This window comes from Falco cherrug, chromosome 4 (assembly GCF_023634085.1).
Source record: "Falco cherrug isolate bFalChe1 chromosome 4, bFalChe1.pri, whole genome shotgun sequence".
NCBI lineage: Eukaryota > Metazoa > Chordata > Aves > Falconiformes > Falconidae > Falco > Falco cherrug.
This window is the reverse complement of record NC_073700.1, coordinates 4,968,068-4,985,467: the sequence shown is the minus strand read 5'-3', so window position 1 is coordinate 4,985,467 and position 17,400 is coordinate 4,968,068. Positions and strand designations below refer to the sequence as shown.

At 49.7% G+C, this 17,400-nt stretch overlaps 2 protein-coding genes across 2 annotated transcripts in view; both read left to right on the top strand.

The window, feature by feature from the left end:
- LOC129736044 (relA-associated inhibitor-like) overlaps positions 1-17,400 on the top strand; it is a 410,983-nt gene that overhangs the window by 26,933 nt on the left and 366,650 nt on the right. The gene's annotated exons all lie outside the window — the stretch shown is intronic.
- The window catches only part of WNT7A (Wnt family member 7A), a 40,627-nt gene continuing 39,055 nt past the window's right edge, over positions 15,829-17,400 (top strand). Inside the window, exon 1 of the mRNA XM_005435112.3 lies at positions 15,829-17,055. Within this exon, the coding sequence (XP_005435169.1) occupies positions 16,985-17,055 (71 nt within the window). The 5' untranslated portion in view covers positions 15,829-16,984. The remainder of the gene's footprint in view (positions 17,056-17,400) is intronic.

Genomic DNA, 17,400 nt, shown 5'->3' with positions numbered 1-17,400 from the left:
GCTGGCCAGGCCACTAGAGCAGAAGCAGCGGGTTTAGTAACACCCCAGTTCCTCACTGTACTAGCAAGCATGTTGCTGTATTGTGAACTGGCTACAGCTAACTCACACCCCTTGAAAGGGTAGCAGGACCAGTTGTAACTGTTGTCACCTTCATCTTACACACGCAGTGAACAAAGAAATGAAGTCTGAAGCTTATGTTTTTCTCCCCTATTTCCTCTGTCCCTAGAGGGGCTTTACCAAAGACTGATTTCCTCCAAAGCACCTAAATATAATTGAGTAAACCTGGTTCGAAGCAGGTTGCCTCAAAATTGTCATCAGGTTCTGCTGGTCTTGGCTAAAAGCAGCATTACTTAAAATGACCCTAATATGTGCTAATATGCATTTCCCATCCCACCTGGAAGGTAGGATGTGAAGCTGCCTTACTGATCTCACCAGTTAGGGTGCAATGCCTCTGAGATGAGAGATGTGGTAGCTGCATTTTACAGTGATCTTGCAGCCAGCAGGATGGTGGAGCCGTGGGGTGGCTGTTTCAGCACGGCGAGGGGAGGCGGCAAAGCTGGGGGCACCCTGAGTTCAGTCCTGCACTGGAAGGTGTTGTGGTACTTCCCAGCTCAGCAGCAAGGGCAGGTGCTGGCTCTGGTCTGCTGGGAAATGGCTGGTGCCAGGGGCCTCACAAAGGAAAGCATGGTGGAACCTCCTGGTAAGGGGTTTGCTGTCTCCCTCTGATGGTACTCCCACCCCCTTCTGCTGTGGCACACCATCAAGGAGCGTCACCCAGCAAGCTGATGAGCTGTGAGCCCATCTCTCTAGCACAAACACCAAGGTTAAAGGAAGGAAAAAAACCTCCCAAACAAACCCAAAGCAGGCTTCTGATCTGCCTTTTTGGTGGCATCACTGGGTTTCATCCAGCTTCTGTATCCTGAGAAGGAACCTGAGATTAGACAGCTACAGCTGTTGGGCAACATCTGCCCGCTACAAGATGTGGTGGTTTGCACCCAAACTGGGGAGCACAGGATGTACGAACAGACCCTGACAAGCAGGTTGGCAGGAGAAGCAGAGCCCAGGTCTCCTGAGTGGTAATCCTGCCTGTTGGGCATACTCCCTTCCCTGCAGCCTCTGGGCCGTGCGGAACTCATGTTAAAGCCTGCACAGGTTGTATTTTTCATGTTCAGTAAAATTTGACTCAATTTGTGCCAAAAACTTTCAGGATTCTCCCTCCCCTGAACCCCATGAGTTATGTTTCCTTGAAAAACCACAACCCTCTCTAAGTACCTTAGAAATGCACCATAAGCATGAAGCCAACACTAGACAATAATAAATGAGGCAAAATTACATGCCAGGATGTGCTGGTGATAATGTTTTCCACTGAAGACAGGAGCAGTGAAATTTTCCAGCATAACAACAGAGGCACTGTTCCCCCGCCCCACAGAAAACGCGAGTGAACTCTACTTTGCCACCCCTGCAAACCCTGCCCCGTCTGATCATGTCCCGTAGGGGACACACCAAGCTGCCTGTGTAGCACGCCGAGGCTGGCCTGCTCAGCAGTGACTGACCTTTAAATCCATCTTGTCTTGTCTGCGTGCCCAAGAGGAAATCACATGTGTGGCACGAGCCTGACCCAGAAATATTGCAGGGAGTAGGATATTTTGTGTGAATAAGGAAGGGCAGGGTCTGCAAGATGAATCACTGAAACAATAATTATCCTGAGGAAAAACCTTGGAGGGTGGATTAGCCATGATAACTGCCCTTTCAAGGTAACAACAATGCGAGCCGTCAGCTCTTCTCAACTGCGAGGGACAGAAAATGCTTTAGCACAAAACATAAAAATAAAAATTATGGAAGTTCGTAAGAAGAGATTGGCCAAGGAGGCATCCTTCACTTCCCAACTACGCTGACTTCAGACTGCGATTGTTATATAATCTGCCACAAGAATGGCTCCAAAAATTATTTTTAGCACACCAGTAGCTTTCAGTGAAAATAAATAAAGGGACAGACAGTTGCTATAAAGACAGGAAATAAACTTTAGCAGCTATTTAGCTTTTGGCTAAGCAGGGCAACTGAATTACACAGTTCCTGAGCGTGCATGATAGTCTCAGATAAGACGAAGTCCAAATGATAGTTTTCTTTTCTTTCCTCCGATCAGCCCAGTTGTAACAGTCGGAGCTTTACAATTGCTCCACACCTGCAGCAGACACCAAACCCAGGAGCCTCAGGGTGCTGCAGCCTCTGCCTGCACCTCTGGCGTGCATGCATGTCCCATGGCTGTGTCAAATACAACTGCAATGTGCAGGCATAGGGTTTGCAGCCAGCAACGCCCATTAACTGCGGTGCTCTGCCCATTCCCTGTCTCTGGAGGCAACCCCCCCAGCCTCCCCAGAGCAGTGTCCCCCTTCCTCCCTAGCCCAGGCCGGCTGGTGTGCCCACCCTGCTGCTTGGCTTCTGGAGCATTAGCGCCTCCTGAAGAAGTCGGGATAGCTCTGCTTGTGGGGCACTTAAACTGCACAGAGAAGCTTCAAGCATCCCAAAGACAGGCAGAGTCACGGTGGCAGTGAGGGAGACAGGACACGACCTCCTGCCAGAGGTGGGAAGAGACAGCAGCACCTCCAGCTCATGCAGAGCGGGGGGCAGGGGCAGGCAGATATCCTGTCCAGAGAAATCATTAGTAAAAACGGTCTGTTGCTAATCAAGCACTCACTGCACCAAAGGAGGAAAAAGTAAAGGCCTGGTTCTGTCTCCCAGTTGAAACAATATTCAATTTTTTGTTAGTGAGCCAACCTTGTGTTCAGCCTTGGCTAAACTTGCCTAGCAGCTCAGCTAAATGCTCGTAGCTGCTATGTCATCAATCAGAGCTGATCTCCGAGAGGAGACAATATTTTGCTGCCTTTCAGTTTTCCAAGCAGTTATCTCCCTCAGGTCTGCTTTGAACATCAGAGCTGCCACAGCCTTGCCTGTGCTTTGCCCCCATCCACCTCCTGGGCTGGCAAAAGCAGTGGTGTTACTTCTGCAAACGCCACCTGGCAGACGCCTGGCAGGCACTTCTCGGGCAAGAGCTGGAGCAAAATACCCATCGGGGGTCACTCCAGGTCTGTACTGCACGTGAACAGAAAAGCTCACTGCGGTGACACCATTTGGGGTAAACAAACCAGAATTTGGAAGACAAAACTGCAGGCAATCCGTACCCTGCTTCGGTGGCCACGGTTGCTGTGTGCACGTTCCTCACGAGACACGGAAGAGGTTCTACCTCGCACAGAACCGGCGCTTACGAGGAATGTGCTGTCAGACCCGCGGTGGCTGAGGAAAGGCTCTTCCTGCTCTTCCCTGAGCCCAGCTGAACAGCTGCCAGCAGCGAAGGCAGAGATAGCCAAGGGGAGAGAGAAAACCTGGAGAAGGTGCTTCTCAGGTGCTGCTCTTTCAGTCAGATCTTGAGGGCTCGAGCTTACAGTTATCACAGAACTCTTGCACTCTTTGCAATTTGTGAATTAACTGTAATAATCATAACAACAACAATAATAGTATTTCCCTGTTCTACTGTTACGTGTATGCCTTTCTAGCTCACTGCTCCTGACTTATGAGAAAGAGTAAATAAGATGGTTGCAACTTACCCTTACTAAAACTGTCAAGAGTTTTGTATACCTCTGCCACCCCTCTTCCTGCTGAACTAGACAGCCGTCATCCTCTCATTCCTAACCCCACAAGCCTTCCCTGAATGTCTTGGACGTCTGTTGTTTGGAGATGGGTCCATCAGCACTTGAAGGGTGGTCTGGGGGTAAGGTGAGGTCAAATTACTTAAACATCCTACTATTTTATTTGTTTGTTTAGCTGTACATGGGGTTCCCTTCTGACCACAGTAACATCCCTCTCCTCTGTTTTTAATTTAAGGTTTATCAAAACTATTTTCATATTTTTATGTCCCCAAAACATAAAAAAACCCCACCTTCAGCCACAGCCCCTCTGTTTGGACTCAGTTATGCCTCTCTCAGTGGCAGAATGAGAGTAAAACACGTTATCAATTTGAACAGATCAGTTTCCTTTATGGTGGAGTTGTTTTCAGTGTGCTGTGATGTGTATTACAAAAGCCAAAGATATAAATGATCAACTGGAAGCTTGAATTAATTTTTCCTCATGTCTAAATTAGGAGAGTGAGTAATTGCTGCAGTAATCGCAAGCAGAGCCTGTTTATCAATGCCAGTGAATAATTGGCTATTAAACAATAGTGCACTTTGCCTTTGAAAATTCACAACACTCTAACAGGAAGCACACTGCCAGCTTTATATTAGCTTGATGACTGATGAGAGGAGTGGCAGGATTACAAACGTGGTTTGGGGAAAAGCTTTCTGACATCTCTCCCCCAAAGCATCCCTATGCCTAAAGAGTCATCCTTGCTGCAAGGATAAGCACACAGTGGGCTTAGATTACAGCATCTGAAGTCACAGGGCCAAAATAGCACAAGCCTAATTCTGTAATCAATCACTTTTGATTGCAGGCAGCCAAACGCCATACCTAGAAACCACAGGCAGGAGCTGCCTCTTGTTTTCTGTTTTTGTACATGCATCTGTCTGCCACTCGGCCATTGCTCTGACCTCACCCTTTGTTCATAGCAGCATCTGGCCCTGTTATCTTCCTTATGCCCTCCCATTTTCCATGCCAAGCCTATCCTCTTCCCACCATGCTCCTCATCCCTTCCTTTGACAACTCTGGATGGAGTCCCTGCTCTCCTGGTGTATCACCCTCTCCACCCAGCTACACTCACCCCTCACCTCCAGCTGTTTTTCAGTGCCCTCCCAGCTGTTCCTGGGCTCTGCGTGCACAGCCTAGGCACCCACAGCTCCTCCAACTATTGGGACCCCTCACCTGGGCTCTCTCCCTCTTCTAGGCATCTTCCTTTCTCTGAGCTTCCTGGATCAGGAGCAGACACAGTGCAAATGCTTGAGGATCCCTCCTGTTCTTGCTGCTTCCAAGCCCTTTCTCTTGCCCAGCCTCTCCCCATCCTCCTCCTTCTCCATGCTTGATCCAAAGCTCTTTCTCCTGTTCCCAGATTCCCACATCTGCTCTTGGTGGTGTCAGGTTGTGACAGGACAATCCAACCAATTCCTTGCATTGTCATCTCTATATCCTTGTGCCTTCAGTTGATGTGCAGCTCTTATTTGACTCTCTCAGTCACTCTGAAATGGTTAATCTGCTATGGTTTTCACCTAGTACTGCTCTTCCTCACCTCTCCACTGTGCAGATTTCCCCTCTAGTCACTGCTCATCCGGATAATTCAATTAGTTTTTCTTTCCTCCTCTGTTTGCAGACGTCTCCTCTCTGTCCTTTTCTCAATTTGAAAATTGCTCATTTGCTTTCAAGCTTCATTTCAGTCCGGTCTAGACTGCCTTCCCAGAGTCTGGCCTACTGACTTAATTTCACTTTTTGGTTTTTTTCCCCCCTGAAGCTATTAACATAGCAGCAAATTCATTCTACCTCTCTGTACCGTCACCTTCCCAGCTAAGTAGCTGTAAGATACAGCTGAATCTAAAGAAGTATATCTGCAACTCTGGCTCAACTTCTCACTCCTCAGCTACTGTCATCTCCTGGTTCCTCTGTTCTCCCTGGAAATATGAGCTGGCTGGTTTTCCTCATCTCTCTGGTAGGGCACTGGCCTGTTCTCCCTTCCAATGGCATCTCCATCTCAGTTTCTTTCATCCCTTTTAATTCTAACTGCACTTAACTCTCCTCATTTAACCTTGAGTTCTTCAGTTTCCCCTTCACTAACATACTTCAGCATCTCCTTTCTTAAAGGTGTTGCCCAAACACCCTTGCTTTCCCTCTTGTCCTTCCAGACACTGTTGCATTCCATAGCTCCTTGCTGTTTGTAGTATCCTGGTGTTCCTCCCAACAGTTTCTGTTCCCCACATCCTACTGAAACTTCTCCGGTCGAGGTCTCTCATATCTTCTTCTTACCAAGATTTCAGTCACACACTTCATCTTTATCTTTCTTCTTTACTTTTAGCACTGTTGACCACACTCTTCTTGAGATCTTGTTCTCTGGATTCAGCAACCCTCATCCTCTGCCTCCTGTCACTCACTCAGCACATTTGCTAAGTAGACTTCTTTACTAGCCTTGGAAAGGTCTTGGTGTCTTTTCTCCTACCATCTCATTTCCAGGAGAAAACCAACCACCAAACAAGACAAAAAACCCAAACTCATCTCTGCACAAACTCAGTGGCTGCCTCTGCAGAGGTAGCTCCTGTTTCACTGCTCAGCTCAAGACCTGTCCCTTCTATCCAAATAAAAAGTAAACAATAAAAAAGAAAGATCTTTCTGTAAGGTCATCTCTTATTTAGCTCTACTTTTAACTGGGGTTCTCCCAGGCTAAAGCAAAGCTCCTGCCCACACCTCCATATAACCCCACTTTCCTTTGTTACTGACCGGGTGACGTGTGTCAGTCACCCCGCAGCCCACCAGAACCTCCAGTCTCTCTCCTAACACCCAGTTTATGAATCCTCTCCTTCAAATGAGTTTTAATACTTGAAGTTTTTCTGCTTTGGGTCCTGAGAACTGACAGCCTTTCCCAGTGACCCCCTCAGTTGAATCCCACCATCTGACAGATCTTAACAGACCGCCAGTTTTCCTCTTGCTCTGCTCACAGCAGGCCAGCACTGCCCGAGTCAGTTTGTCACCAGCATTTTGACATACGCTCCCTCCTTTTGTGTCCCTCTTCTGACGCCTCCTCTTTAGCATCAAGTGTAAGTCACCAGACTTTGCTTTCAAGGCCCTTCATGACATATTTACCAATAAGAAACTGCTCTATGGCTAGTCTGCTACAATGGCCTTTATCCCCTCTCTCTTATTTCCAGGGAAGTGTTCTTCTTCTTCCTGGGTGCTGAATTCCCATGTGGAGCTCCCTATGACTACTTGCAAAAGCATTCTTCTCCTACGGCCACAGCAGCTGCTCACCATGCTGATAGCCATGGCTCCCTCTTTACTCTTGTGTCTTGCACCCTTATCATCAACTTACAGAATAATGTTTTTTTAGGGATGGGACCCTTTTTATTCTGCATTTGTAGATGATACGGCAGAAAGGCAACCTACTGAATAGGCAGGTATCTATATCTATATATATCTATATCACTATCAAGAAGCCCTGGCTTGCAAAACACAGTGATCTGTGAAAGATGGAATTACCAGTTTTCTCTCACCACACATCCATTATCAAACATAGAAATCCCCCCAGGAATCTTTTCAGTCTGTGCCCTCTGCTCAGTTCAGGTACAGTGCTGACGCCTTCCAAACAGCCCTTACTTTCTCATACACAAGAAAATAATTTCACTAGAGTAGACACTTCTGAGATATCGAAAGGGTTTGTGTGTGCACTTACAGACCCCCTGGCCACGGCTCCCACAGGCTTCCCAGGAACACTCCAGTAAAGGCTGAATTTCTTGGTGTCTTTTCAGGCTTTCCCTTCTGATGAGCAGCACAGCAAACTCCCTTACTGACAAGAGCACTCACCTGAACCAGCCCAGCGAGAACATAGCTGGAAAGCCATTTTAACCTGAACCACAAGTTAAGGGTTACGTCTGGAAGTCCCACCTAGCTTGGAGAACAGGCACCAAATATTCTGCTTATCCCCTGTGACTACATGGCAGTCTTGGACCAACACATGAAGCTTATTAGAAAAATTAATTTTGGCAGATGGACACTAGACCTGATAATTCAGCTGCTGAGTGTCCTCACCGTCAGAGTGATGACCCCATCTCTAGCTCCAGCCTCGGTGACATCTGAGTGGCCGCACAGGAGCTGCAGCAGGAGGGCAGGGGCAGTGCTGCTAATGCAGCACAAAGAAACTTCTAGTTTCCTAATGCCGGGTCTGTTCATCTGGCTTAAGGCAGCAAGCTCTGCTGAAGTCCACGAGGCCAGAATGATCACCAAAACCCTGGCCCAGACCCCTGCCAGACAACCCCTAGCCCTCATGGCCTGGTGCTGGTTTGCATCCATGTCACACCTTCTCAACTGTACAGAGTACATGCTAAGACCCGATCATCGTGTCTTCTATGTTGTTAGACCCCCAACAGTTTACAATTATATGCTTGATACTTTTAATTTATTTATTCCACAATTAGTGCTTGGAAATGTGTAACTGGAGGGCTGCGTGGCTCACTGAAGACATTGCCAGGCCCACAGTAAATGTATGTTTTAAGTGTCTGTGCAAGCAATCTCCCCAAAAACGCAAATTAGCTTAGTCAAATGTTTTCAATGAACGCATTTTTGACAGATCAGTTAATGTTGTTTACATAACTTTAAACTAAATATTGAATGCAAGCCTATTTTGCTTTACATCTTGACATAAAATATGTCTCTGGTTAGGTAGATAGGGAAAAGTTCCTGGCTTTGAAGGAGATAGGAAATTATTGATAAGAGCCCTGATATCTGCAATACAATACCCTTTCCTAGAGTTCACAGAATTCCCCCAAAGCTCTCCTATTAGCAAAGGCTGTTTGATCAAACTTGGCTGGAAAACAAAATCTAGTTCAGTACTTTTCCTTTTGGTTTATGGTTTTTTTTTTTTTCACCTGCAGTGCTATTTTAAGATCAGTTTTATGGTTGCAGTTTAGGCAATGGCTAAAAAGGGAGGGAAAATAATTACAATATTTCATGAAGTTTATGTGCCTTGCCCATAACTCTCTCTCACACCATGATATCACTGTGGCCTTGTGCATTTCTAGTGACACCTTGACATCAGCCTTGTAAAAGTGCATCTCAAATCTGTGAATAGAGGGAAAAAAGGGGAAGCTTCTGTTTTGAAAAAGGCAGGTTTTGAGTCCTATCATTTTAACTATAGCTATAATTATAGCTATATTAATATTAACAATAGTAGTAACAGCCTCAACATGCCTTCTGCTGATTGTCAGGTTTGTAAATATGCATTAGTCCAAGGTCAGCCTTCGTCAGAACAAAAAGTAGACCTGCGTCTTTCTGTGCCTTCCTCCCCATCATTCCACTTTCTCCACCCTTTCTCTCCTTCCTGCCATGAACACAAGTTTGCTTCCCCTGATCTCCACATGATTTCCTCATGCTATTTGTTACCCCTTCCCATACACAATTTTGTGACTCCGCCCTGCACACATTCAGGGAATAGACAACACCCTTGCTGTCCATGCTGCTGTTCTCCACCCAGCCACACATGCTATCTGCTCTGCCCATCACCATGCTCGCAGTCCATGTGTCCAACAAAGAGCTCACGGTACTTTTGCAGCGACCACTGCCAAGCACAGCTCTGCTTCATCCTTCTCCTCACTCGCTGCCCCGGTGCTGTGAGTGGCTCAGAGTTCAGCCTGTTCTGTGACAAATCATTGGTACCCAGCAGGTTTGGTCACCAAAAGATACACCGTCAGCGGGACTTCTCTATGCAACACCAGCTGGCCATGGCTAGCAAAAATGCGTGTTTCACACCCAGTTTTGCAACCCAGCTGCCTTCCCTCAGTGTGTGCTGTCTCTAGTCCATCTCTCTATAGACTTGGGGAAAACCCAATGGCTTTGGAAATACATTCTTTTAACAGCATCTGTAGCTCTCTAGTCCTTACGCTGCCTGGAAGACGGTGTCATATTTGCTGGATCAGATCCATGGTGTTTAAGACCTTTCTTTGGCAACAAATAATCTGCTTTGACAGTTCATCTTTTCACCTCTGTGTCCATTAATAAACGTGTAAAGGAAATGTCAGGGCTTTTTTTTTTTAAAAAAAATATTTTCTTAAGCGCATGTTGTGATAACTGAGGACTACTATTTTTTGCAAATGCAACATATTCCCCAGTGTGGTTGTAACAAGTAACATGTTACGGGGTGGAATCAGAAAAGTCTCCCAAAGAAGCTGTGTAGGAAGGGAGAAGGGGGGGGGGGGGGGGGGGGGGGGGAAAGCCTGGATGAGTAGCATCCCTGTGAACAAATAGCTGCATTTATACCCGTCGGGGACAAAAGCTAAAAAGAGAAAGTGTGTCATTGCAGAACTGGAGGTCTCTGTGTGATGTGCAATGGGCACCTGGTGACACTTGCACACTGCTTGAGGGAACAGAAGATGCAGACCAGTGGGATTCACATACTTAGCTCAAAATGACTGACAACGAGAGGTCTGTTTCTCCAATTCTGCTATTGATGTTAAGGATTACTATTTGAGAGAGCAATTTACTTTGTGTATATTACTCATTAGCTCCTCCTCTGGTATGCGCAGCAAGGGCAGGGTTCAAACTCCATGCAGTTGCAATGGTACCCAGGGGGACACACGCTGCAGCCAGAGGCAGGGTTAAGATTGATCCCATTTTGGAATACAGTCCCAACTGTGTGTTGTGTGTGTGCACACACATGCATAGGGGAGCATGGGAAACCACCCAGACTGCAGCAACAGCGAGTTACCCAGGCCCAGAGATAGCACAGCAAAAAGAATCAAGGCGTTTTCAAACAGCACGTGAACAAACTTGAAGCCCTGCCTATGTTTTTTTTAACACTCCAGAGAGTGGGTGACCATGTCTTCACACAGGGATACTTGCTCAGCTCTGAGGTCCAAAATCTGCAACTTTTCCCCAAACACAGGGCTTGATGGAGTTCACCAATTCAGGCTTATAGCAGCTACATCAACCCGTTACTTTGACTTGAACATAAAGTATTCCTTCATCTGTACTTAGATTAAAAAGTCTGAGTAAACCCCAAACCAGAGAAACCCCGAACTCACAAACCTTGTTTTTTGAGCTCCTCAGGCTGTGTCCAGCTCCAAAAGCCAGCAGACCCAGTAGAGGCTACAGCAGAAACGTGCCTGCCTGGGTACTCACACAGAGACAGCTCTACATCAGATCAGCACAAACCAGCTGCATCTTCCAGGTCGCTTAGTAGCCAGTAGACACCTAAATCATCCAAACAGAGCAACTCTTTCCTTACCCAAAATGTACTGCCTTCTAGTCATCCACCTCTCTCCTCACTTACCTCCTGTAGCACTCTGAGCCCATCAGTTACTAACTAGATGAAGCTGGAGGTAGTTAGCTCCCAGACACACGTACTTGCCTAAACTACTTCTGCCCCCTGGCTTGCATGAACTGCTGAGGTCACCACCTGCCTGGACTGGATGGGCCCCACCTGGAGCATATCTCAGTGGGACCTGAGGATCTGAGCTTCCCTCTCAAAGGGTGCAAACCTCCTCTGGCTTTCTTAGACCCCTGTCCTGAGCTTGCTAGATACCTGTTTACATCAGAGTCCATCAATCACAAGGCAGTTGATCACAACAAGGCATGTGTAACTTTTTTATTGCCACAAATGTTGAAAACCAGACAAGACTTACTCTGGAAACCCACCCCAGCGTGGCGGCGGTGCTGCCAGCCCTGCCAGGCAGGGTAGGTGGCTCTCACCCTTCCTGAGCTCTGACCTGCTGCAGCTCCTTACATAATTTACTCCTAGCAGAGAGAAACTCTGCAGCAGGCTATTTATTGCTCGTTTTGCAGTCCCACAAATACATCTGTAAACTGAGAAGTTACTGTGGTTGCTGATGATATGCTATATTGCGGGGATTGGGCCAAGATGAGCCTAGGAAATTAACTGGTCTTGCAAATGTTTGTTTATTTATTTATTTATTGTATTTTTTAAAACACCCTTTTAGGAGGTAGGAGATAATTAACACAGGGAGCATTGGTATATTAACCTCACATTTTTGCTATTGAAAGGACTCTCTAGTCTGACTTCTACAGGAGATGTTTTGACAACAAAACAGTGCAGCTATGATTAGCCTGATAAAAGCGAGCCAGAGTTGGAGTATTGATGGTATGTGCATCTAGGATCTAGTTACAAAATGGGCTTTTAACCACATTCTCCCTTGCGAATTCATGTTATCAGAGGCCATCTTAAAAAAAAAAAAAAAAGAAAGAAAAGACAGACAATCTTTCTTTTTCATTTTAGGTGGGTATGTTTCTTGTATTTCTTTATGCTTATGAAAAATGAGACATTAATAACTTTGACCAGAACCACACACTGAGCAGACAGGCGCTTTGCAAACTGCCTTAGCTTCACTAACCCATGCCAGTGCAAAGACCAGGAGCCACAGTGAATCTCTTTAACTACAGGAAATTATTGGATCCAGTCATGGGTTTGTGAGAGAGCTGAGAAGGATTGTATCAAGACCAACAGATTTTTTCAAGCTTTTTTTAAAAAATCTAATTTATTTTGAGAATACTTTTTCAGAGCTGATTAGCTAGCATACTAAATCATTGCGCTGCCTAACCCCAAAAAGCAACCCTGACAAACAATTAACAATAGAAACACCATTGTGGCAACAAGTGATGGATGGCTCAAGGGTGTAGCTTGGGCCCAGTCTTTGTTTGGAAGAAAGTTGCTGCTGCTAAATAAAGAAACGGGTAGTAAAAGGTGAGAGCGAATAGATCGTATCTGGAATAAAACTATTCGCTCTGCTCGAGGGTAGGTTTCCTCGTAGCAGCAAGCATCTCAAGAGGGACAGGCGAGCTCCATGGATCGGGTCATGAGTCAGAAACTGCCACCCACCAACCCTCCTTCTGCCATAGCCTGGGATGAAACAGTGTCTTGAGGTTTCTCCTCTTCCACTGTGGGCGAAAAAATGTCTGCTTGCCTACAGGCTGGGCAGTGAGATGGGGTGGCTGTTCTCTCCCGAGCTATGCATTCAAGACTTGTACACAGGACCTGTAGTTTCAGGCCTGCAGAGACCCTCTGCCTTGCTCTGACCTCCTGCATTTCTCAGAGTGCTGCTGTGAACACCCAGCTGAGTATCCTGGTCTGTCTGTCAGCCCATGCTGAGCAAGAGCTGCATCCCGGGCTGGCCAGGCTGTCTGATGACTGCTCAAAGGGCTGCTGACCACATACCGAGGCGTGTTCCCCAAAAGCAGAGTGAGCCCAACTCTTCCAGCTGCCTTGGACTCTCTCTTAAAACCAGACTAACATGTCTGGAGCAGACCTGCCACTTTCCCATGATGCAGGCAGCTGTGCTTCGTCGGGTAGCAAAAGCTGCCTCTTAAGTTCCTGCAAAGAGACCATAGAGTTCTTCCAAGTGAAAAATCCAGAGAGCTGGATTTTCACCTGCAGACATTTTCTTATGAACCAGTAGCTCTAGGATTTCTTTTTAACCCTTTTAAGGGCATGGTTTCAAGTTCATTTCTATTGCCACAGGCAATTTCCCGATTCCTGCTTTTCTGTCATTGATTTCTAATAGTTGTTCAAAGTTTTGTGTTCATTTACCAGTTTGCCTATAACTTATTCAAGTACTCTGTTAAAAGAAATAGAATAATGTATCAAAATGCCTCATATTGATTTTATTATGCAGAGATTAGAAAGTAATAAATATAAAGACATAATGTAAAAAAGGAAGCTGGATGGATATGCACTGTAAAACAAGTGGTAGGTAAAGATTACTCACGAAAGACCACTGGAAACACCACATAGCTGGAAGAACCATTTAAGGTCTACAACATTTTAAACAGTGACTAAAATGTTTGAGAAACTTTGCCAAACAAGACAAACTACCCTTCTGTAATCTGCACAGGAATGTTATTTTATGTATGCTTCACATGCGCACGCACACATGCACACACGCTCACATATACATATAGGTCACGAATTTTAAGGAGCAAACAGAGTAAGAGAAATTCATTGATTAGTCCAGTAAATTATTTATCTTAATTTTCTGAGGAGGCTTTGCCATTTTCTGCTCTTACTGAACCCTAAGATGCCAATTTGCTCAACCTTGACCTCATGTGTTAAGCAGCTGACTTGCTGAGGTTGAATTAGATAAAACATCTCTACCTTCAGCATCAGAAATTAAAAAAAAAAAAAAAGGTGAAAATGAAGTCTAAAGAGCTCCTGGACCGTGTTTTATGTGCCAGATCATCATAGTCGGGAATATGGACTGAGGTTCTGAAGCAAATTTAAAATGACCTCTCAGTTATTTCAGTGTTCAGAGATTCACTTTGGGGGTACATCTGTTCTTTGGAAAGCAGGTTTAGTTTCAGGATGAGACTCCTGAGACTTTCTGTGCCCATTTCTGCTCAAGGACTATTGAACCAATGTGACCAACTGTACTAAGCAACAAAAAAAGCAACAAACCTCACCTCCACCGTGTGTTCCCTAGTCCTCTTCAGCAGCTGCTCTTTTGCACACCTGCAGTATTTTGGTGGTTGTTCTGGATTGCCCTAGCTCTTCAGGACACCATCATACTGAGCTATATATGGAGCAAAAAATAAAAACCTTCATTCACAAATCCACACAGGCAAAATACATGCTTTGGTGACTGGCTGCAATGACAGGGCATGTTCTGACGCTTAGAAAACTTCTGTTTGTTTTGCAAAGAGGATGGTGCACTGAGCACATCCATGCTTACTTATAGTACCAATAGCGATTATGCTATGCTATTGCTTCACGCAGCACCATCCCACCTTGCCTAAACCACTGGCCTGTTTACCCCAGCAGAGTGGGGTGCACAACTCTGTGTGTGTTTGCTGCAGGAGCGTGTTGTGTGCGGGGTATGCCAGTTCGCCAAAATCCTGTGGTTGTTACACACCTGTTTCCCACACACGCAGTGGTGGTGCCGGTGCACGGCGCAGGGTGCCTGCCCCAGCATGATACCTGGGGCTGGGCTCACTTTTAGCATCAACATAGTATGTGCCTTGCTGATCTGAGGAGATAATACACAAATGCAAATTGGAATAATGCCTTTCTGCCTATCTCTTAATGGCACTTTCCTTTTCTGGGGGGTTTCCCTCCCACCCAAAGAGGATAAGCCCTAAGCCTTGAATTTACTTCTCGTTAATGTACGCTGCCTTACACCCACGCGTATAGGTCGTGTGCGCTGGCCCGCTGCTTGTGCCTGGTGCTGGGCGCCCGCTGCGTTCCACTTAGGGCTGCAACAGCCTCGGGGCAGCTACTCCCGCCGCCCCCGGACGCCCTGCAGGTACCGGGGGCACCCGCGCTGCCGGCTCACTCCGCTCTGCCCGCTCTGCCCTCTCCGCCCGCGCTGCCCGCCGCCCCCTGCCCGCTGCCCCCTACCCCCTGCCCGCCGCTCGCTGCTTCCTATCCGCCGCCCGCTGCCCGCCCGCGGCTGCCCTTCCCGCCGTGCCCGCCAGGTGTCGCCCTGACAAAGAGTTTGCGGCCGCGGCGGGGCCGGCGCTGCCCGCGGGGCTCGGTCGCTGCTCGCGCCACCGGCGCCCGCGTCTCCCCGCGCTCGGCCCGGGCCCGGCCGGCCGCTGCCTCCGGCTGCCCGCGGTGGGAGGCTGCCGGGCACAGAGGGGGTACGGAAGTATCTGCCGCACAGGGAAGCAGCGAGCGATGGAGGCGGAGGGATGGCGGCGGCTGGCGGGGGGAGCGCCCACCCTGCCCCGGACACTCAGAGGGAGCAGACGCGGCAGGACCCCCGCCCTCCGCCCGCCGCCGGCCCCGCTCGCAGCCCCGCTTCTGGGGCGGCTCGAGAGCGGTGGTGCCAGCGTCGGGTCCGTGCGGGCGCAGCGGCGACGTCGGGCCGCGGCCCCGCTCCGCTCGCTGCCCCGCCAGAGGGTCTCCCAGCCGGCTTCCTCGGAGGGACCCTCTGGGCCTGTCACTGTGGGTTTGTTTTCAGAAAAACACTATCAGCGGAACAGTTCCCGCACCACACCCCTGTTATCATTTAGGTAACCTCCCTGTTTGAAATATTTCGAGTGGATAATAAAATAGTCACCATATCCGTGTAAATCCCCGCACCGAGGAGCCGGGATACTCCTCTCGTCCGGGCCGCCCCCCCACTCCTGCGGCAGGAAGGCGGCTCCGCGGAGCGCCTCGCGGCTCCCGCCGCCCGCTGCCCCCGGGGGTCGGCCCCGGCGCGGCCAGTCCCGCAGCCACCTGATGAGAGCCGGCTGCCACGCCTGGCCCGCCGGGACGGGGCGCCCCCGTCTCTGTTACTAGAAGGATCAGTCCAAAACTAGGCGGAGAGGCACGGCAGGGACACATACGGGGCGACACAGGGCAGCGGGGGGCTGGGGGCGGCCGCCCCTCCGCACCTGCCGGTCCCCCCGCGCCCGCCCCGGCGCAGGCGAAGCAGCGCTCCCGGGCGCGCTGCCGGGGATGCTGCGGGCTGCCCGGGGCTCGCCCCGCCGCGCCGGTTCGGCTCGGCAAGCGAGAGGGAGAGCGGCGGCACGTTACACGCGGGGAGGCAGAGCCAGGGGAGGAGCGTCGGGGCCGGGGCAAAGGCATAAAACCAGCCCCAGGTGCTCGGCAGCCCCGGCGAACGGGCGGCTATCGCGGAGTGTAAAACTTCAGCCCCCTCGCCGGTGCCGGCCGGTGCGGAGCAGCGCGGGGTGCGGGCCGAGCGCGGCGGCCCCATGCCGCCCGGCGGGCCCGGGCCAGCCCCGGGGCCAGCCCCCGGTGACACTCCCCGCAGCCGCTTTCCCGCGGGCCGTGCCCGCAGGAGCAGCCGCGCTCTCCGCCCGAGGAGGATCGCTGTGAGCCTCCTTGCAGGCAGGTGATCTGCCTGCCATTTCTGGTTACCCTTCTTCCCACCTCCCCCGCCTTTCTTCCCCCCCGGCTGGACAACTCCCTCCTTGGAGAACACGCCCAAGTAGCTGAAGAAGAGAGGGAGTTAAAAAAAAAAAAGGGGGGGGGGGGGATAGAGAGGGAGAGCTAGGTAGTTAACATTGAACCTGGGGGAAGCGCCCGGAGCCGCTGGCGCTCAGGATCCCGCAGCCCATACATCGGCAGCAATAAAGCGCTACGTGTGACAGGCATACAAATCCGGGATAGAGGGAAGAGCGAGCGAGCGGGGCAGGCGGCCGGCGGCGCGCAGAGCCCCGGGGCAGGGCCATGGTGAGTGCCTGCGGGGGCTCGCCAGCGCGCAGCGGCGGGCGGCGCGGGGCGCGGCGGGGGCTGCCCCTCTCGGCCGCGCTGCCGTGACCCGCGGCTGCACCGCCGGAGACGGCCCCGGGCCGGAGCGTGGCACGCATCGTTTCGCATGTTGGTCCTGAGACACGGCAAGCAAGGAATATGAACAGGAAAACAAGGCGCTGGATCTTCCACATCTTCCTGAGCCTGGGGATTGTGTATATCAAGATCGGGTAAGTAACTTTTTTTTTTTTTTTCCCTTTCTTCTATAACAATTGCGCTCTCTCTCGCTTTCAGCCTAACCTGCCCAGACCTGTTACTATTTAACTCGGGAAGTCTCAAAAAAAAAAAAAATTATGATGGTGGTGATCACGATTATTTCGTAAAAGACAGGTACAGCCCCGCACCTTCGGGCGGCCCTCGGGGCGCAGCCGCCGGCGGGGCGCGGTGGCGGCCCCGGCAACGTGCGGAGCGGCGAGGGGCCGGGCGGGGGGAAGTGCGTGCGGACCCCCGGGGTAGCCGGCCCTTCTCCGCCCCGGGGTGCCGCGGCCGCCCTCGCCCCCGCCCCGGCTCCCGCA